Consider the following 22463-nt stretch of genomic DNA (forward strand, 5'->3'; position numbering starts at 1 on the left):
AAAATTGTTTAGAGGGATTATGTTATATGTTATGTTTCCGTATCTTCTCCAACCGTTATTTTTCATTTCCACAGTTATTTTTCCTCTCCAACCGTTATTTTTCCTCTCCACAGTTCACAGACAAGTTGGAAGATATGTTGGAGAACCTAACATCCACCTCAGAACAGGTCCAGCATGCTGAAGCCATCGCAGCACATCCAGAAAAGATTCGGGAACAGATTTCTGAAAACAAGGTATGAAGATCAATTTATCATAAACATTCCCCACAGAAGATAAAGGATTACACAATAATTAATGTAAATCGCGGTACCAATATTTTGGCTTCGTGATCTTCAGTAAGGCAAAAGTCATAGCTGAATCTAAGTAGTGTCCATCTCTTTTTTTCTGAACAATATGTTCTAACATTTATGGAATCAATGTAGCTGTAAAATTAAATTTTGGAAAAATGGTTTCAGGTTTGAAGAACATCATGTGTAATACTGTGTAGCTGTGTTTGATATGTCACACAGCTGTAAACAAGTAGATATAGATACATAATTTGTGGCCCCGTTATATAGGCCCATATAGGGCCAAACAGCAAACAAATAGTTTTAAATATTCCTGACAAATGTATAACACTTTTATATCTACAGGCTATGATGGACGACATGGACATGCGACAGTCAGCATTACGGTCCGTCAAATCAACAGCCGAGGAGCTCATCAAACAGGCCAGCAGTGACCAGGACGAGGCTGTGCAAGGTGCGTGTGGTACTATATTTAGTCCAGGTGTAAGGGAAGAAAGGCTATTATCTGCTGGATACACAAAAGTTCCATATACACAATTTACCATTTGCCCTATTGCATTTGTCTTTTCAAATCTCCGTGGTCCATTGATCCCTTCTTCCGAAAACAATTAGCATTATTGATAATTCTCTGAAAATACAACCAAATGCTTAATGATATGAGGTCATGGTCACAAAGTGAAAGGTCAAGAACATGAAGATCAAATTTACTGTCTTTTCAATGGTGAATAATGCATAACCTTACGAAATAGCAAAATTGTTTGGACTATAAAACTGACATCGTAAATAAGTAATTATTCAAAACACATTTCTGGACTTCCTCATATATCAGCTGTAATATGAAGTGTATTTTGTGCATTCTGTATGAGTTTTACATTGAACAACTGAACTTTGACCTTTATATGACCTTGCATTTCTATGTTGACAGACGTACAGCAGAAACTAGCTGAACTGATCCAGCTGTTTAACGACATTAAGGGAACGACACAGAACCGGAGCCTCGCTCTGGAGGACACACTAGAGGTGTCCGAGAAATTCTGGGATGACATTCATCATCTAACCGGCGCCATGAAGGATCTTCAGGACAACATCAACTCGCAGGAACCTCCAGCCCTGGAACCTGCCATCATCAGAGAACAACAGGACTTCCTTGAGGTAGCCATCTTACATTTGGTTGAGAGAATGATTGGTCAGGATATTAGATATTTCTGTATCATTTTAGATTAAGGAGAGCTTGTCAAATTACGTTTTTAAATAATGATTGCTTACAAGCATGGCAACATCATGTTATCTAGATAAGTGATAAAACTTACAAATATTCAATTTATTTTTCGAATCATATACATAATGCAATTATCAACGTAATACAAAATTATTGAGGAATTTGAGTAATTTTATGTGAATTTGATTTCTCAAAACATGTTATAGACAATAAAAGTTTGCTTCTAAACATTGGAAGGCTATAAGAATTCACTTTTTAACATGTCACAGATCATTAGAGTTCACATCTCTGAATATTTTATAGGCTATTAAAGAGGAAATAGAGGACTCAAAGGGTGAACTAGAGGAGGTACGACAGACCGGGGATCAGCTGATGACGCTGTGCGGTGAACCAGATCGCCCAGAGGTCAAGAAGAACATTGATGACCTCAACACAAACATGAGCGAGATTGAAGCTGAGTGTAACAAACGCTCTAAGACGCTGGAGGACGCACTCAACAAGGCTGTCCACTTCCAGGATGAGCTCATGGTATGCTTACCTAATAAAATGTAGTTATTTGTTTCCCCTTGCGATTCATTGTCAAGGCTCTACAGACTTCATTTCTGAGCAGGTTTTCATCAGAGGTAAAGTATGAGAACACCTGGGTTAGTCCAAAGGTCAAAACTAAGGTCACAGTTGCTATTTATAGGTCAGCCATTGCTTTTTTGTCAACATTCATTTTCATCATTCTACTTACTTCAGGGGCAAGGGGGCATTTATTACTTAAAGACGTTTTTTAGATTTTTTCCTTATTGTGTAAGAATATATAAATAGATTGAGAGTATAGTTTTGTAGTAACTGATAACCGCTACCAGAAGAAATACTTGTGATAATGGCTAATCAGGAGTTTGACAAGACATTGATCTTTGTACTTTTTTGATGAAAGAGTTGAATAATAAACTTAACGTTACTTTAAATGTTGGATGTAACAAAAACTGTTTTTCCTGTACAGAAACTGCTGGTGTGGCTCCAGAAGAGGGAGGTCTGCATGAGGGAGATGGGAAAGGTGGGATCTGACTTTGAAACCATCAAAGTTCAATGGAATGCAGTCAAGGTAAGTACATATAGAGCTTGGTATCTCTAAGATATAGGCAATGTCTTTAGAAAATACCCTCTAGCTGCGGGCTTCGAGGTTACCATCAACAGTAAGTGATAATAATACTTCACTTATCATGCAACTGTCCAATTAGTTTTGCAAACTGCTGTGGACTAGAACCTTTACATATCCATTTCCTCGTTTCTACTTCAGGTATTCAAAGCAGAGGTGGAACCCAAACAAGTGGCCATTGAGTCGCTCAACCAGAATGGAAACGACATGGTCAAGGAGTCATCCTCGAGCGACCAGGCTCTAGTGGTCAAAGAACCTTTGACCACAGTCAACAAACGCTGGGATGGGCTCCTGGAGGGAATTGCTGACAGACAGGTAAAATTGCAACATAGAATGGGACACTCAAAACAGTGCATCTATTTATCTTCATGTGAAATCAACAGGAACAAAATAACAGGCCTAGTGTGTATAAAGTCGCGTACAAAGCTGGTATCACCAACACATGGAATAGAGCCTAGAGTCGATAAAGGATAAAATGGCACCTGTCATTTAATCACCTGTACAAATTAGTCTTTGAAACAAAAGGAATTATTACAATACATATATTTACTGGTAATTAGATCAAAACATCTTATATGATAAGACAATAAATAGTATGAACACTTTTTGGATGAGACAAATTATATAATTATGTCAATTTGTATATTTTGTATTAAATGAAACACTTGGTGAACATCTACATACAATTGTATAGTATTTCTATTTGAGGTCACTTTGATAGATGTAAGATAATTGTTGCCGAGTGTTTTCTCTTGTTTTAAACTTTTTGCGATGATGTTTGTTTTTACAGCGCAAGCTCCAGTTGGCCATGTTGGATGCCGGTCAGTTTGAGCATGCACTCAATGAACTGTTGGCTTGGCTGGACAAAACCGAACAAACTCTGGACGAGACACAATTGTCTTTTGGTGACCCCAAACACATAGAGATAGAGCTCTCCAAACTCAAGGTAGGGGTCAAATTTGAGAGACAGCCGAAGGTCATGAAATTTATTTATGTAAAAAAATCAAATTTAAATGGACATATTTCTTAAAAATATTCTGTTGTTGATAATTTGTACATGAAATAATAGATGATGCTGATTCAGCAATAATTGTATATTCTAGTTTTTACATGTTGATGTCAGTGTAACAATACACAGTTTAGAGAGTATTTTGTTTATGAAGAATTTAAAGTTGAGGCAATCTTTTTTTTTTTAGGTTGTACAGAATGATATAGACGCCCACAAAGAGAGTGTTGATTCCGTCAAAGAGGCCGGTGCACGTGTCGCGGCCACAGAGAAAAGCTCGGACACTCCCATCAAACGCAAGCTCAGTGAGGCCAACGGAACATGGGGACGTGTAAAGGACAAATGTGACAAGAAATATGCAGAGTTGAAGGACTCTCTCAGAGAGGTAGGTCAAGGTCACTGATTAGAAAGGAAACAGATATTTCTCTGCGCAAAAAAAAAGCTTGAAAGAAGGAATTTGAAATTTGCTGAATTTCTCGTGATTTAAGTACAAAATTTGTTTTTACAAGACATTTTCTGTAATATGAAAAGATGTGGTAAGCAGATTAAAACTATTATCGTGTTCTACAGGCCAAGCAGTTCACAGGGGAACTTCAGGATCTACTAGTACTACTGGGAGACCTAGAGGGTAATCTCATCACCACCACCCCCGTCGGGGGCCTCCCAGAAACTGCTCGTGAACAACTCGACAGATTCATGGTATGGTCACTATACAATCAATCCTGTATCAATTATATCTGGTTTTATGCACGTTTATAATTTATGCAATAGTAATCTATTTCAATCTGTTTTAAGTTGTATGTAGTTGTTCAGAGCTTTATTGTTTTGAGTTGCAACAAAATTATATGGACATGGCTTCTTGTTTGTTACTATATATAACTGATGTTATGTTCATTTTTGTTTATATCTCTATCTTTCATATGAATATTCTATACTAACAGTGTATAACTATCATTATACATGTATATCAAACCAGCTATCACCTATATAATTATAGTCAATTTCATAATTTCATTAATATTATAAAAAAACTACTGTTATATGTAGGGTTAAACTATTTTCTCTTGAAATCTTTATTCAACTTTCTTTTGGATACTAAACAAAACTTTAAAAAGTGAAATAATATAAAAAAGAAAATCTGATTTCATGTATTGTTTCCAAACTTTTAGCTTTCTGTTCATTCTAAATTTTCTTAACATAAAATATTGAATTTCATCAGTGACAGGCTGTCACTGTGTTCAGGTCTAACAGAACTGTATCTGAGGTCACCATGACTTTCTAACAAAATTTTGAACTTGTTCAGTGCCAGATCTGGTAACATTAAGCAGTCTGTAAGAGCTTCTGTGATTGGCTGACAGTACAAAATATGACCTCATACGCAGTGGTGTTACGTCTGAATGAAGTTTCATGAATTAGATAATACTCTCTGTGTAATATACATATTCTGTCAATGTATGTTGTTTTGTATATCCCTCAGATTGAGGTAAGGCTATATATCTTACATATCTTTGGTTCTGGGGTATTTCTCTCAACTTCTTTTAAAAACCTAATTTACAAATTTAGACTTCAATTTTTGTTTTTAGGTTATGGAAGATTCAAATGGTCCAAACTGAGTCGGTCAAAACATGCTTAGTTTGAATTTAAGATTTTATAACAAAGGATCACAAAATACATTATTTTGTTCAAAGCAAAACCTGTGTTCATTCAAGACTGATAATTTTGAACATGAATTTGAAAGACTCAATTAAAAAATATATGTCTCAACTGATTAACTTATTTGTACCAGATAATTTTCGCCCAGTCAAATTCTCACCCTTCAACGGTAAAAATCCATTTTTGCCCAAAATTCAATACGCCCTTCACATTTAATTACTATTTTTAGTATGTTGTTTACAAATGTTCGCTGTAATGAAAAATTACGGAGGGCAAAAAGGCAAAAATTAAACTGCAGCGAAAATTCCCGGTGTACCTTGTGAGTCTTACCTAACGAAACTGACCGTATAGACCACTTTCAGCTTGGACAATTTGAATCCCTGACCGTCCTTTCCTGACCACCAATCACGTCTAACGGTCTGCCATTTCATGTGTGGCAGGGAAATACACAATTTTAACAGATTTTAAATGAAAACCAGGAAGTGTGATCAGGAACCTTGTTAGTCTGGACATATAGAATATAAGAAATACTCAGCCATTATTAAATCACTTGTGACTAGTTTGTGTAATAAATATGTGTCACAGTAGAACTGAGGCAGTACATGTCTGTATAGACGGAAGAACCATCCATGTATACAGTGTCGTCTACAGTAGACCTATGGAAACAGGCAACCAACATATTTTCAATATTAATCTGGTTTGTTAGACTCGTTTCTGGGCTCAAATTTGTATCATCTTTTATGGCCATATTCAGACCATAAAAGTGTTCATAGATAATAAACCTGAAAAACAGGAGGTTAACAGTGACTTGGCTGGACTAACAAGGTTTCCCTTTATACTTCAGTAGCATCATAGTGAATTATCTAATAATATTGATGTACAAAATTCAGCCCTCATTCAGGTTTGTGATCCCAAAAACTGATTATGATTATTTAGAATTTGTTTTATTCTATATCTGATGAAAACAAAAATATGAATATTATTCTCATCATCTGTCAGTCATTCCCATCCTGCATTGTGGACCAAATCACTATCAACCAATCAACTTTTTCAGTCCATTGTCACAATGGCTGATCAGTTTTGAAATAGTTCAAACCTACACCCTTCCTCATGTTTACCAAGTTAGCATTGCATGTTTCACTAGGAAAATTAATAGCTGTAAAATATCACCACATGACCTTTGAACCTTGTGAACACTCACATGACCTTTGAACCTTGTGTACACCCTAATGACCTTTGAGCCTTGTGGACACTTATCACCTGACCTTTGAACCCTTTGGACACTCGCATCACAACTGAAGCCTTTGGACACTTCATCACATGACCTTTTGAACTATCATCTGAGCTTTGAAACCCTGTTGACACTATCACCTGACCTTTCAGCCATTTTGAAAGCAATTATAAAACCGTTCAACCTCTAGGATTATTAGTAGGACTGTCATTGCTATAAGGATTATTAGTAGGACTGTCATTGCTATAAGGATTATTAGTAGGACTGTCATTGCTATAAGGATTATTAGTAGGACTGTCATTGCTATAAGGTGGATGTCCAGTCTGTGATTCACTATGGCATATGTATCATGTAGGCTAGAAAATGACACTGGTACAAGAAAAAGATATATACAAATTTCTGATCACATCTGTACATGCACCCACATATCTCAGGTACCTGATACATGTAACTCGTCTCTGTTGCTGGAATCACTTCTTCATTTACATGACCTTGAGAGCTCTCATTATCATTGTGATTTGGAACCTTTCATTTCTCACATGACCTTGAGAGTTCTCATATCTCGCATGACCTTGAGAGTTCTCATATCTCACATGACCTTGAGATTTATCAATACTCACAGGACCTTGGGAGTTCTCATATCTCGCATGACCTTGAGAATTCTCAATATACAAATGACCTTGACAACTCTTAATGTTTGAATAACCTTGAGAGTTTTCAATACTCATATGACTTTGAGAATTCTCGATATACAAAAGACCTTGACAGTTCTGAATATACAAATGAACCTGAGATTTCTCAATACTCTCATGACCTTGAGAAATTTCAAAATACAGATGACTGGATGAGATTTCTCTGGCAGCCAAGCACTTGGTATCACCACACCTCACTGTAGACTGAGGCTGTGACTAGTTTGTATTTATATACCTGTATTAACGAGCTGTCTTTAATTAAGTGTTGTGATAACATCTCCTGATTTACCGTAATTCCCTGTAGAAATAGACCTGAGTGTTTTGTTTTGTGTCAGTATGTAGACGTAAATTAACTTTAGATTTATCGTTGTCAATCTCCACTGCCTTATATCATCATGGGCTTTATGTTGTAATTATGGTATTACGTTTTAAAACAGGTGTACACAGGGAAGTGACAATCATACTATTATATTTGTACATAGCATTTTAAGTCATCGAACCAAATATCAGCTAACAATTCGAAATTTTCTACCAAATTAAGTGCATTCTAATGAGGATAATAAATTGATGTTTGTCAATATTTATTTCAACATAATATATACACTTGTAAAATGTTTTCGCTATCAAACTTCAAAGTATAGAATTCTTCCATGATGATTAACAGATGAATTTCACCAAGGGGAAACCTTAACCAATGCATTTCATCATTGAGAAATATTGACCAATGAAATCTGTCCATACTAACTGGTTGTTTGTGTTTACACAGAGCATGTTCGAGGAGCTGGAACGGACCAAACCACGTGTAGACAAGGTTAAAGAAGATGGAAATAACCTGAGAGGGAAATGTTCAGAACCTGCTGCCTCCAACATCCAACAAAACCTGGGACTTCTACAGCAACACTGGGACCACATTGGATCTCGTGCAACAGACAGAAAGGTAGTTACCACATAGGGTTCAGGGTCGCTGAGGGGAAGATAGTAACTGCATAGGGTTCAGGGTCACTGATGGGAAGATAGTAACCACATAGGGTTCAGGGTCACTGACAGGACGGTAGGTACTACTAACCACCAGCACCACATACAGAGTGGTAGGTTCTACTGACCACCAGCACCACATACAGAGTGGTAGGTACCAATGACCACCAGCACCACCGACAGGAAGGTAGGTACCACTGACCACCAGCCCCACAAACAGGAAGGTAGATACCACATAGGGTTCAGGGTCACTATAGGAAGGTAAGTACCACACAAGGTCTAGAGTCTATGACAGTACTATGGGTACCACATAATGTGCAGAATGGGTGACAAGTATGTAGGTACATCATGCGCCATCTAGGGTCCATTTAAGGACCATATAGCTACCACATGTAATCTGGAACATCCTATATGGCTCCAGTTCCACCCATGTGCCGGAATCCAGTATTGCTGCCATCTTGATAATCTTTTTGAATACCGTACAATTGGTCGTTTTCTGTTTACCCCTGCTAAATAGAACTCTCACAAAATGGTATTCAGACTAGAAAAGAAATGTTTATGTTCAAAATTGAAAGTAAAAGAATGCTGTTGTTACATTTTATTCAAGCGACAAAAAACACCAACATATATTCAGATGATAATGAAACGTTAGGTAATTAGTAGATTAAGATAACTAGACAATATTTTATCTTTATATGGTCAACTTTATGTCTTCAGAGGAAACTGGAGGATGCCGTGGGGCAAGCTAACAATTTCCACGCCGACCTGAACAAGTTCATTGCCTGGCTTACGGGTACAGAGCGAACACTGAACAACTTAAACCCCGTCAGTCGCCTCCTGGAGCGCGTGGCCGTCCAGATAGAGGACCACAAGGTATAAACATAAACACTGGCTTTACAGAGTCTAAGACAGGGTCTCAACACACCTAACAAGACCGGGAAGTCGGCCAGCTCACTTAGCAAGACAAGGACATAGTTTCCAGTACCGCCTGAATATTACATAAACTGTTTCTTAATATTCAGGGTACTTTGTAACATGTATTACCGGTACTAGCATACTGTTAACATTTTGTCTTTGTACAACAATTAAAATCATGAAATATAGATATTTGTTTTGTTGGTAGGAACAACAGCAAGTGTGTTCCTGTATGATATATGAATTTGAGGGTTCTTTATTATCTGTGTAATGTACTATGACCTAAATCATTTCAAAATATATTTTTACTATTTTGATATCAGGTGAATTTTCAAATTAGCATTCATCACCTTCAGATGAGGTTTTTTTTTTTCATTTTAAAAGCCTACTTCGGTAACTATTGTAGCATATTTGAATTTCTTGTACAATTCTTGACCTTCATTGACCTGTTGTGACCTTGGTATCCAGGTTCTCCAGAAGGATGTGAGCCGTAACCGAGAGGTAATGATCGCCCTGGACAAGACTGGCACTCACCTCAAGTACTTCTCACAGAAACAGGATGTGATTCTCATCAAGAACTTGCTTTCTAGCGTCCAGCACCGTTGGGAGAAAATTGTGTCCCGCAGCGCCGAGCGCACCAGGCACCTGGAGAGAGGCTTCAAGGAAGCCAAGCAGGTATACAGGGTGTTGTTGTAATTTCAAGCAATAGAAATAGCTACTGTTGTCTATGATTGGGTAAAGTTTTGATAAATTCTTTGGACTATAATTACTGCACAGTTGTTATCCGTAAAAATGGTATTGACTGAATGGATATCTTTTCCTCTAGACCCATAAAAAAGTTTTTGAACAGATTTTACGAAAAATATTAATAGTCCTAACATTGAATTTGTACATAAATTCTGTCCTATTCAAATCCGATTTCTGCCTTAGTTCCACACCATATGGAAGGAGCTACTGGATTGGATGAGAGATGCCCTGCAGACATTGGCCAGTAACCAGTTGGTCGGTAACGACCCAGTAACCATCAAGGCACAGATAGCTAAACACAAGGACTTCCAAAGAAGCCTAGGAACCCATCAGCCACTGTATGACAGCGTCAACAGGGGAGGACGAGCTCTCAAGGACAAATGCCCGCCAGACGATGTTCCCGAGATACAGAAAATGCTGACAGAACTGAAGGCACAGTGGAATAATCTCTGCGGAAAGTCTGTTGACAGGTGAGTGTAGAGGAATATCATGATCTGTCTGACAATTTATATTGCTAAGATCACAAGTGCATAAACTCTGAAATTCAGTGCAGACTTTTCAGCATCATTTTGAAAATGATCTTGTCCCTCATTAAGTTGTTATTGCTTTGACACTTACGGAAATAAATTCATGAACAGATTTTAAAAATAGATGTGTAAAGATACAGATACAAACTCTTTTGTAGTAAAACCTTTGCTGCATCACTTTAGTTAAATAGTTCTAACCTGATTATCTCCCTTGTATAACATGGTTATCTCCCTTACCTGTTACAGACAGCGTAAGTTGGAGGAAGCACTGCTGTTCTCAGGCCAGTTTACTGAGGCTCTCCAGGCATTACTGGACTGGCTGGGTAAGGTGGAACCAATGCTTGGGGAAGACCAGCCCGTCCATGGCGACATCGACACTGTCAACAACCTGCTAGAGGCTCACAAGGTAGGCTGCCTTTAGTCTGGTCAGATTAGTAGGATCAGTCTTTACTGTGCCCTGCCATTTATTTGGTCAAACTAGTTTGACTGATCAGATCTATCGGTAGATCTTTTGGGGGAAAGAGATTGGATCCTATAGATAATGTTCTTTGTTCGATGAATAGATACAAGTTTTCTCAATCCAAACCTTCTTCTGACCCTCCATTGGCTGTTGTGAAGATGAAAAACTAAAAAAAAAAAAAAAAAAAGACTTTCTCTTATAAACTGTCACAAAACCTGAATCCCTTAATCAGTCAGACACTAGATGTGACTTTTGATGTTTGGTTTGAGTAAGTGGGATCTCTATGATAACAATAAAAGTAGGAAACATGTCTTTTTGATCCCTTAAACCATACAGTAAATATCTATTAGAGCTATGGAAATTGACAGATGTGTTTATATGTTTATACCTTTATGTTTGGCTGCAGGCATTCCAGCAGGAGCTTGGAGCGAGGTCTAACACTATTGCATTCGTACGGAAGCGTGCCATGGAGTTAATGGATAAGTCGGAGGGTGACATGTCACAACAGCAGGCAGAGCTTATAGAGCTGTCTACGAGCTGGGATCGAGTGTGTAAACTGTCTGTAAACAAACAGGAGAGACTCGAACAGGCCCATAAACTGGTATGTGTAGGCCAATTACATGCAATATTTTATTTGTATCAACACTTATATATGCTGCAAGTCAATAGATTAAGAATGTTTTTAAACAATTTATTTGTGTAAGTTGATACAGAAAATAGTCTGAAATGTACAATAGCTATTTAGGCCATTGATATGATATGGTATTCAAAAACCCATCAATGCCTCAGAGAATTTCATTCAAGAAAATGGACATCTTTGGAAATATTAGAGGTTATGATATCAATATCTAAATAAAATTTAAAGAACAATACTTACGTTAGATGGTGGTTGACCATGATTGGTTCTACTTTCTCACCTTCAAGGCTGAAGATTTCCATAAGAAGGGACAGAGTCTGATGGACTGGCTTGCCAGTGCTGAGAGACAGCTGAGGTACCGTGGGCCAATTCCTGATGAGGAGGCGCCCTTACTGAAACAGATAGAGGAGCACAAGGTATATATATATCCATCTACTATCCCCAAAACATCAGTCAACCAACCCCGCAATATCAACAATCCAAATACTCCGGCTGTAAAACAGATAAGCTATAAATAGTGCCTGCTGTTTTCTCTTGTTTTCTGGTAAAAAAATGTTGGGTCGCCTAAGAAAGCAAAGTTGATATATAGAGATCACTTTGTTGGCCTGATGTTTCTGTGGAATAATTTGTTAAGAAATGCTTTGATTTTCAGGAAACCTTTTACACATATAGAACCTATAGTATTGATAACCTGCTCTAGATCAATTGGAACCAAATCTTGAAATCAACTTGGTTTATAGTTGAAGCTAAACAGATTTTACCAAACAGTCTACGTATATTGAATCCAATGTTTACCCTTGCAGAGGTTTGAGGAGGACTTACTGAGACAAGAAGCAAATCTACGTGAGACGTTGAACATTGGTCAGGACATAATGAAGCGATGCCATCCTGATGCTGTCTCTACCCTGAAACACTGGTTGTCAGTGCTGCGTGCACGCTGGGAGGAGGTAAGCATATTTACAGGACTAACGTCTACACAGATTTTTTTATATAATGATGAGGTTGATTCTTATTGCTGCAAACAATATATATAAAATTAGTACAATTTCATGATATTGAATACTACATACTCATTACAGTATTTTCATTCGGGTATTCAATTTGGCAGTAAATTGGTAAATTTTACACAGTATTGATTGCAAATGTCTGACCCAGCATTATATCCGACATAACAATATGAATAATGATCTTTCAGCTGACTGGAATGTGTAAGCAGCGAGGCCGTAAGCTGGCAGAGGGGCTTGCTGTTCTGCGCAGAAATAACGCCTTATTGGATGAACTGGTTGCTTGGCTCAACGGCGCTGAAGGCACACTGACCGGGCTTGACCAGGAACCCATTCCCGGAGACCTACAAGTCATTCAAGACCTCCTCCAGGACCACCAGGTGAGTAGGGCAAATGAGTGAAAGACAGGTTGTAAACACTAATTGGGTTGGGCTTTGGGAGGATCTACAAGTTATGACTGCTAGGTGGGTGAGGCTTAGGGAGGGTCTGCAAATTATTACTGCTAGGGGGAGGAAAGTGCTAAGGGAAGATCTGTAAGTTTTGACGACTGGGTGGGTGGGGGTTTGGGAGGATCCACAAGTTGTGACTGCTAGGTGGGTGGGGCTTATGTGAAATATGAACAACCATTTTAAAACAACAGCCAAAAAAAGAAGATACTTTATTGTCAATTCAGAAACAGAAATGAATTTTAAAGTGATGTAATCTTAAAGTGAAAGGAGGAGGATTTAAAGACAAGGAAGCTAACTTTCTTATCGCCTTGTTTCCTTACAGCATTTCCAGAATGAGATGTCGGGTAAACAGCCAGAGATTGACAAATTGACCAAGGGAGATCGACGACGGACATCCTCTGTGTCTGGCGAATCACACATTCCTATACTGAAGGGGCAGAGTGGACGTCATACCCCAGTCAAGTCGAGGACGCCCAGGTAGAGAACACTTAACAGAGAACACACTAGTAGACTTTTACACATGTTGACCAATGGTCAGATCGGGTGATGTATACCGGGAAGTTTAGCCACAGTTTGACTTTCACCTTTTTCGTCCTTCGTAATGAGGGCAATTTTATCATTACAGTGAATGTTAGAAAACAATAACACATATATAGTAATTAGATGTCATATATAGTAATTAGATGTAAAGGATGAAATTGATACTGGGTAAATAAGGATTTCGACAGCGAAGGGGCAAAAATTTGTCTCGGCTAAGGTTTCCCTGTCTAGTATATATCTAATCTTATATATTATGTCCACAAAAGTTTTTGAACATTACTGATCTGTTGTAATCCTCATGCATAGTTGTAAACAGCAACTGTTATTGGACCCCCTCTGTATCAGAAATTTTCTTCACAAAATAAAACAGACATGATCTGTTGTCATCCTTACTATGTGTTGGCCCTCTGTCTTCTATGTTTATCCATTCCTATTCTTTATTTTTGGTAGTCTCTCCCTGGGTGCTTAGAGCCTAATGTCAAAATATTACGACTTTATGGTGTGTCATGATACCGTGTCCAGCTTCTGATATTTCAGTGAGATAGTACTCTCAAGTTGCGACACTATTTACATATGACCTGACCTTTGGCTGTTACAAGGATGTAAAGACATAAATAAACGTGTACCTTATTTTCATGACCCGAATAAAAGACTTATTTAGAGGTTAGTTTTTCGTCCAAGATGCAATTCTTCTGCTAGATTTTGGAAAAATTGAATGACTTTATCAATGAAATATGTTTCTAAAAATTTCAACATAAACAAAAACATGATAATTTTAGAAAAAGTGACGCTGATGGTCGCAGAACTCCAGAACCATCATGGAAGAACCCGCGGATCGGAGCACTGTTTAACAAGTGGCGGACAGTATGGTTGATGGCTATGGACCGTCATAGGAAGCTACAGGATGCTCTCGACTATCTCAACGAGGTATACTTCACCGCATCATTTGTTTAAAGTACAACACCATACTAAATACAGATTAGATAGAAACGTTATTGAAGTGTTCCTAAGTTTAATGCAGATTGACATATTTTCCATAGTCACCAATATTTTCAAAAGTTGCTTTTGGTAGGAGTTGTTAATATTGAAAACCTCCGTATTTTTAACAACAAATCGTTATTCCTACAAAGCCTGCCAATGTTTACAAATTACTGTCAAATTAAAAACAATACTGATGACTCCTGACATGGATTACAGGTTGAGCGTCTGAAGAAGTTTGAGTTTGAGGACTGGAGAAGGAGGTACATGCAGTGGATGAGACACAACAAGTCCCGTATCATGGAACAGTTCCGACGTTACGACCGTGACCGTGATGGCCGTGTGACCCGTGCAGAGTTCACCAACTGTATCATGGCCACAAGTAGGTTGACTTTCTTTGTGAACGGTTTTACTTGGCCTTATTTTTTATTTTTGTGTGATCGTACTATTAGTATTACATTTTGTTTGTGTAAACTCAGAAATGTATATTTAGATTTATTGATATATGGTATGATAGATTGATATCTGAAAAATAGATTTTCAGCCTAAACCAGTTCAATGTATATACAGTAAAATCTTAATGTCAAGATGTCTGGTTTGGTGACAACTGTCGGTGCAATCCAGGTGTTTACATATACTGTTCATTGTTTTAGTTCAGTGATAAGCATTATGTATGTACAAAGAGATCTTCTGTGTAGCTGATTTAAACTTTAGTTTCTCAAATTCTGCCCTTGAACAGGTAATTTGTATAAAATGGAAAAAAAAATGAAAAAATAATAATAATAAAAAATAACTTGATTTGATTCACCCATGGACTGAATTCAGTCACAAGTCAGTTAATGTTTGATTTCTAAGTAAGGATGATTATTTCCCCTTCCACAGAGTTCCCAACTACACAGCTAGAAATGGAGCTTGTGGCCAACCTGTTTGACCGTGCAGGCTTGGGGCTCATAGATTACAAGGAATTTGTGTCCGCACTCCGACCTGCAGACAGAGAGGTCAGTGTCAGTCAAAATGATTGTGAAGTCATAAAGCCAGCAGAAAAATTATCGTCAACTGCATAAACACTTACAGAACGATGTGTTCTGTCAATTAATATTTCTAAGTACTAATGACTGCAAAAATTAATTTTCAATTTGAATTAGATGACATGTACTAAATGATCAAATTCAGATGAAAAAAGAAGTGATGTGTATGTAATTTACTTCTCGTTCTTCTTCACAGCCCCAGAAAACAATCACAGATGCGGAGAAGATAATGGACGCAGTCAAGAACCAAGTGTCCAAATGTACCTGTGTCAAACAGTTTAAGATCCATAAGATCGGAGAGGGCAAATATAGGGTAGGTCAAAACCGGAGATTTTATATACTGGGCGTAACAAATAATTTAAATACAGAGTAGGTTAAACCAAGTGTCTGAATCCAGGGTTTGTCAAAACAAGTGATTTAAAATAGCCTTCAACTCCCATAAAAGGCTTAAAAAAAAATGAAGATTTTTTTATTTTTTTTTTAAAGGGAATAAAACTAAACATGTAAAAAAAAATAAAAAAATGCATGCTTCTTAAATTCTTCAACGAAAAGAAAGTGAAAAATTAAACTTTGGTAAATTAAACAGTAATCGAACAGGTCCCATCTACTCCCTATGTTTGTTCTGTGTCTGATCAAATATTCAGAAATGGGGATGGGTTATAAACATGAACACAGTGAGGATCTTTGATATTTGATGAGTGTACTAAGGGTTAATGACCATTCTGTCTTTTAGTTTGGCGACTCCCAGAAGTTACGTTTGGTCCGCATCCTCAGGAGTACCGTAATGGTCCGTGTCGGAGGTGGATGGGTTGCACTGGACGAATTCTTGGTCAAAAATGACCCATGTCGAGGTAGGTACTCGCCAGTAATGATTTGTCTGTCCTTTAAGACACTATCTGTAGATAATATATGTAGACGCCAGAGGTAGATTCTATAAATAATCGGGCTAGTGTTTTTTCTTACAGCTAATTATTTTGTAATTTCTACACATTAACAACCCTCTTACCGGGGAAAATAGTTATTGTTATATTATTATGGTCATTTAGTTCATGGTAATTTTAATTCAGTTACATCATTTGCTGTAACTCTTAAACAAACAAAAAAGAAATATCTGAGAGAGGTTATTGGGCATGAATATTCAATTTTTGTTTTAAGATGACATCATAATCATATGAAAACTTTTTCAACAATTTCCTCAACTAAAAATATTCTCCAAACTGACCTCTCAGATATCGTTCAAGCTCGCAGTATGTTGAATTCAATCATATCAGGTTTAAGGTAAAGCGTACCATCAGTTTGAATATATGTTATAACTTTCTGCAGAAAAATACATCTGGCAATTCATTTTACAGAAATGCAGTTTTTTCGAAATTTGAATATAGATTATTTCAGAAACAAAATACAAATTGTATAATACCCAAACCCCACCCAAATCTAACTCTGTTTAATCCAGAGGTCCCACTCCGTACATATCTACTAGCTGATCGTACACTTAACCAATGTTGCTATCGGGGAATTGTAAAGATGGATACTTTGTCAAGGGAGGTAACTAGAAAAGCAAAAAAAAACTTCTTTAGGTTGTATTAATCTTCTCTGTGCAAGGGAGAATACTCAAAGTAAAAAAAAAAGCTCCGAATCTTTTTCCATGGTACACTTTACCTTACAATGACAACTTTGATGTAAATGTTACTGCTAAATGCCAGTTGTTTGATTTCCATCATGTGTGTATCATTTTGATGAAATTAGCTGCATCCCCACTCATTCATATCAGTGTACTGAGTTCTTGCATCATCAAAGTGTCATCCTCATCGACAAAGGAAAATCCCATAATATCCTGAAAGTGATTATCTCCCTTGTGTTTTAGTACTCCCATTGCTCTCTAGGTGGAGCTGTGATGTACATAAATTTCTCACCTTTACTAACTTGGCTTGCTCCACCACATCGTTACAATTTTGAAATTTTAGGTAAAATTTGCATACTTTTTATCAAATCTGTCTTGTACAGTCTGAATTGTGGTGACGATTTATTCAAAATTTGGTTGTTTATTTTTCATTTCGCTTGAATAGGTTTACTTTATTGTAATTTTCTTCAAGACATCATAAATGTTTTATTAGTATTTTTGTATCATTCTGCCAAAAATTTACAAGTGATTTTGTGTACAAAAAGTGGAAAGTATTTTTATTTCATCAATTATTTTTTCTAAAAGCAGTCTGCATTTTTATTTAAAAACAAAACAACTTCTTTCGCCTCTGTTTACGTTTATCAATGATGCATGCAGCTGACAAGTGTATGCGCTTTGTTTTTTCATGTTCAGTATATCACATTGCCTTTGTTCTAACTGGCTTCGGCATGTGATTTGTTGCCATGACAACATTTAACAGATAGATAAGACAGCTATTTTCACCACTTCAGTTGCTGAATGAAAATCATGTCTCATCAACCCCCCTCCCCCTTTGACTATCTCCCCTTGTTTAACGTTTCACTTAATTATGTGCATAAATTAACATATTAATTAAGATGTATTTAGCATACTCGCATTTCATTGGTTATCATGTAATCCACCCAACAGACTTTAACAAACACTTTGATTCGTGCCCAGTGTGTAAGTAATTGTGACATTTTTACATCTCGGGAATTCATGTCTCCATTTTGTTTTCACAAGTTTGTGAGCCCAAGATTCTACAGCTGAGTCACCGAAAAAAAGAATTTACAGAGAAAAAATGTGTTTTTTTTGTTGTTGGATAAGTTGTTGTTTTGAGCATCAACTGAATTATTTCTTGAAAAGCGATATACATGTGCCTTTGTTAAATAATAATTATTCCAAGTTTTTTGAAGGAAAAAAAACACCAAATACATGTACATAGAAAATGTGATCTTTAGACCGATTCAGCTGTAGAATTGAGTAGTAGTTTTGCTGGAGCAATGTTTAAGCCGTTCAGTTGTTGTAATTATGATTCCTGTTGTGTTGATTGCGCTTGTACCCGGCATGTTGCTTTGCTGAAGTCTGAGCGCCCTCACTATCACCATGTCAGCTCCTCCTCCTCCTCCCCCCCCTCCTCAGCATGGTCTAACTGTCTCTGCAAATCCATCCTTCTTCCTGAGCCTAACCGTCATAGCCATCACATCATCATGTTTAAGCCTGTGTTGGATAACTCCGTCTGATACAGTGATTTTGTGTATATATACAACATAGATATACTTTCTTTTCAGCTTTCCAATCAGTATCTTGTATGTTAGCGTAAAATCTGCACCTTCAACTTTGCTTATTTCTGGTGAATTTTGTCTTCAACTCTCTTTTTCAGCCATGTAGTCGTTTTTGTTCTTGATGTTTTGTTTATTTATTTCTCGTCTTATTTTTACTGTGTGTATATTCATATTTGTATATTGTATGTTTCATTCGTTTTCTCTCACTTTCTCTTTCCCACCAAAGTTGGTTTGCGAAGACGTAATCGGTTTCGCTTCAAAATACAGATACAACCCTCTGAAATCAGTAGGTCTTTTGTCGTCATGACAACAGGAATGCTGTTATGCAGATTTGTTTGCATCGGAATCCCGTTTTTGTACTACCTTAACTTATTAAAATGTCTGTTTGTTCCTTAGCCTATAATTGTAACTTTGTACTGCTTTGGAATAGCTCTTATCAGTTTTATGTTATCAGTTTCATTTTGTTCCTATTTTCCGCCATCTTTGTATGTTGTGTGCTCCGTTGCATGACAAATTATGTTACTGCGTGTTTTAATGTTGTAAGGAAAACCTGTTTTGGGACAGAATGAGGTATCACTGTACAAGACAGCCAAAATAATCTTCAAGTTGTAACAAACAACTTTTTTTGATTTTCGATTCTAGCATATAAAATGTCCTGGTTTTGCTGATAACAAAACCAGAGACATTATATAAGAACAAAAAATAGCAATGAAAAACATGAAATGGTTTGATTGCATGAGATGACCTTTCCATCTTTGATTATTTATGAAATGCCTTTGACTGGCAGAAGTTGAGTCTACTTGGTAACAAGGGAAGGACAGGTTGCTGCTTGAGAACACCCCTGCTTTGACATGGCTGATGGAATATTCCCCTTTATTTCCTTTAAAGTTAGCCCTGTTGTAGAGCACCAGTCCTTTTTTCATCAGATTTTCTCTCTTTTTAAATTTCTTACGTAGAATTTCACTTTTGTTCTCCAGTCTGTTTTCGAAAGGAAATTGTGACTGGTATATTTGGTCCATATTGTCCTCTTTGAAAAAATAGACCTGATGCTGTTGCTATCTGTTGACATTTGATTGGTCTGTTTTGAATAAAAGGGTTTATATGGATAAAAGCCACTTTGCTGTGACTGTCTCATTTAAGTTTCACAGTATATTAAATCTTTACACTTTATGAAAATTTACAGTTTTAATCATTAAATGCTTTTGTTGTACTAGATTACAAAATGAACCATTTCAATGTGTTTTTACCTTCATTTGAGAGTAAGACCTTTTGAAAGGGTTCATTATATTTAGTAAATTTTATCTTAAATTCTCTCTGGTTGATTCAATGAACTGTTTTAAATTCTTATAAAGCGCAACCTCAGTATAGTTATCCGCTGTCTCCAGGTAAAAATGACAGGTGTACAGGTATGTACTGGCGATTTCTGTTATCTCAACAAGACGAGGGAGAACAAAGAGAAGGCGGTGTTTATGACAAATTTATTTGGCTTTTTTACAAAAATCCATGCAGGGATATTGTATATATTGTCTGCATAACTTTGAATATCTTAAAAATCATTTCTTTTTGGAATATTAAGGTACCAGTATTCAATCTCATGTCTTAAAACGGATGTCATAGGATTTTTTATTCAGTTACCAAAGACAGAAAGATTAAGTCCAAAAAGTTGAGATTACTAGAAATCTGCTGTACATAGTTATTGTATCAAATGGTATATATATACATGGTCATTAATGTTACCAGGAAATTTAATTATTTAATATGGTTGTTGTTTAATTAATATGAAATTTACGATATATTGTATATTATTCAGTTATAATTGTAAAAGTATAATGTAACCGCCTACTGACCCGTTATTAACGCTTTAATATGTCTGTAGCCTATATTGATGTATGAAATCTACCCGCTAAAATGATGTTTCTAACACTTTCCTCTCTCTAGATGATTGGGGGGGAACTATTGATAAAACAGAGTTAAATCAATTTATTACTTACACATTATTCGTGTTTCTATGTTTGCAAAATAGAAGTGTTTTATATTATCCTAGTATGACAAATATTCTAGAGACAAGTCTTCATGAGATATCATGATTTTTTTTTCACTTTCATTTGTATATCAAAAAGGAAATTACAAAAAAATATTTAAACTCTAATAAATACCTTGTGATACAAATATCTTGAGTTTGATGGTATCCAGATGATGAAGTAGGAATAAATGGCTTATGTAATAGTACATAAACTAGAAGCTGGGAAAACGAGCTTTGGATCGGAGGGTGACGGTGTGAAAGCTGGGGCTGAAGGCTGGTGGAATCTAGAAATTAGTTTAGACAATTTTTGATTACAAGGTTTCATGATATTTATGGTAATATAAAACGTAATTTGTTGATAAAAAAATTGAATAATTATGAGTTTGTTGAAAAGAAATATTCCATTAGGAATTATATACCGCTGTGTAATTAATATTAGCAAATGATGCACAATATAATTGTTATAATGATTAAAAGCTGAGTGGGAAGTGTTAAAAAGGAAATGTGTGGCATTAAATTAAATTACGCACGAGAGTGTAACTAGATCCTGAAAAAGCTTTATATTATGGATTTTGAGATCCAGAAAAGGGCAGTTTTGGGTCATTTAAAGGGCCAATACATACGGGCTGGGTTTGACCTCTCAGAGAGTCAGAAAAATTTCTTCCTGTTTTAGCCTATCTAACTGCATGTGAAAGTTACCGTATATAAATACATTGTTACCTGTGTATGGAATACAATAACCTAATAATAAAAAAATATAATACGGTATACCCCTGAAATCCAAACACCTCATCTGTCTCTGATTTAATCAATGGGAATGAGTATTTGATATTTGTAAATTTCTGATGTGTATTGTGGAATTTGTATCATAAATCCCTATCCTGTATTGGTATACTCAAATTGTTGTAATAATATCAAATTAATATTAAAAATTCATATTTAAATCACATGATATACTAATTATGGTGATTATAAAGAGACTTCATTCAGAACAGAAATTCTTGCAGTAACTTGAAAGTTGAAATCAGTTTATAATGACATTTCTTGTTTGCTTATTGGATGTATTAGAATATTTAATTCAATTTTTAAATGGAGTTTCAGTCTGAATAGATTATTACATGTTTATATATATTTATGTGGTATTTGATTTTAAGATATAAATCTTATCTATACATTATACAAGGAATTTATGTTAACTCATTCACCCCTACTTATCTAAACTGGACTCACCCAGTCATTGATTTGGTAAAATTCAAATATGACTTTAGGGAAGAAAAAGTTAAAGTCGATATTCATCAAATACAAATTTTGAAAGTAGAAGTTATTGGTAAAAAAAATATTATATAGGGAAACTTAAAAGAGGAAAATGACTAGAATATGAAATATGGCTGCATATGTGTTACAAGGGCTTTATGGGAAATATTTTCAGCACATTCAAAATAATTGTTGAAAATCGTTATAAATGATCAAATTGATCTCATTCATTTGAGAGAAAAAAATAAAATGAAAAATCCTTGAATGTTATCCTAGAAAGATCCTTTCCCCATGGAGCCCTTCAGACGCTAATGTTACTAAATTGTTTGTATGTACATGTGGGTTTACAGGGAACATGTATAAATGGGATGTTTGTGGAATTATCTGGTAAAAATGTTTACCAACATGTAGCCAGTATAGACTGTATAAAATCAGAGGATCACTATAATTAACATGTTTGTGTGGTGAACTTACAATGTCTAGATCT

The 22463-nt window shown here is 36.2% G+C and overlaps 1 protein-coding gene across 1 annotated transcript in view; it reads left to right on the forward strand.

The window, feature by feature from the left end:
- The window catches only part of LOC110443581, a 230151-nt gene that overhangs the window by 202555 nt on the left and 5133 nt on the right, over positions 1–22463 (forward strand). Inside the window, exons 75-98 of the mRNA XM_021487872.1 lie at positions 114–233; positions 633–741; positions 1213–1439; positions 1810–2034; positions 2498–2599; positions 2795–2968; positions 3444–3599; positions 3850–4044; positions 4230–4358; positions 8002–8172; positions 8928–9083; positions 9594–9800; positions 10056–10342; positions 10646–10805; positions 11266–11460; positions 11784–11912; positions 12300–12443; positions 12692–12880; positions 13272–13426; positions 14269–14416; positions 14687–14849; positions 15350–15465; positions 15692–15808; positions 16229–16346. Of these exons, the coding sequence (XP_021343547.1) occupies positions 114–233; positions 633–741; positions 1213–1439; positions 1810–2034; positions 2498–2599; positions 2795–2968; positions 3444–3599; positions 3850–4044; positions 4230–4358; positions 8002–8172; positions 8928–9083; positions 9594–9800; positions 10056–10342; positions 10646–10805; positions 11266–11460; positions 11784–11912; positions 12300–12443; positions 12692–12880; positions 13272–13426; positions 14269–14416; positions 14687–14849; positions 15350–15465; positions 15692–15808; positions 16229–16346 (3892 nt within the window). The remainder of the gene's footprint in view (positions 1–113; positions 234–632; positions 742–1212; positions 1440–1809; positions 2035–2497; positions 2600–2794; positions 2969–3443; positions 3600–3849; positions 4045–4229; positions 4359–8001; positions 8173–8927; positions 9084–9593; positions 9801–10055; positions 10343–10645; positions 10806–11265; positions 11461–11783; positions 11913–12299; positions 12444–12691; positions 12881–13271; positions 13427–14268; positions 14417–14686; positions 14850–15349; positions 15466–15691; positions 15809–16228; positions 16347–22463) is intronic.

This window comes from Mizuhopecten yessoensis, unplaced genomic scaffold, assembly GCF_002113885.1.
Source record: "Mizuhopecten yessoensis strain PY_sf001 unplaced genomic scaffold, ASM211388v2 scaffold716353, whole genome shotgun sequence".
Lineage (NCBI taxonomy): Eukaryota > Metazoa > Mollusca > Bivalvia > Pectinida > Pectinidae > Mizuhopecten > Mizuhopecten yessoensis.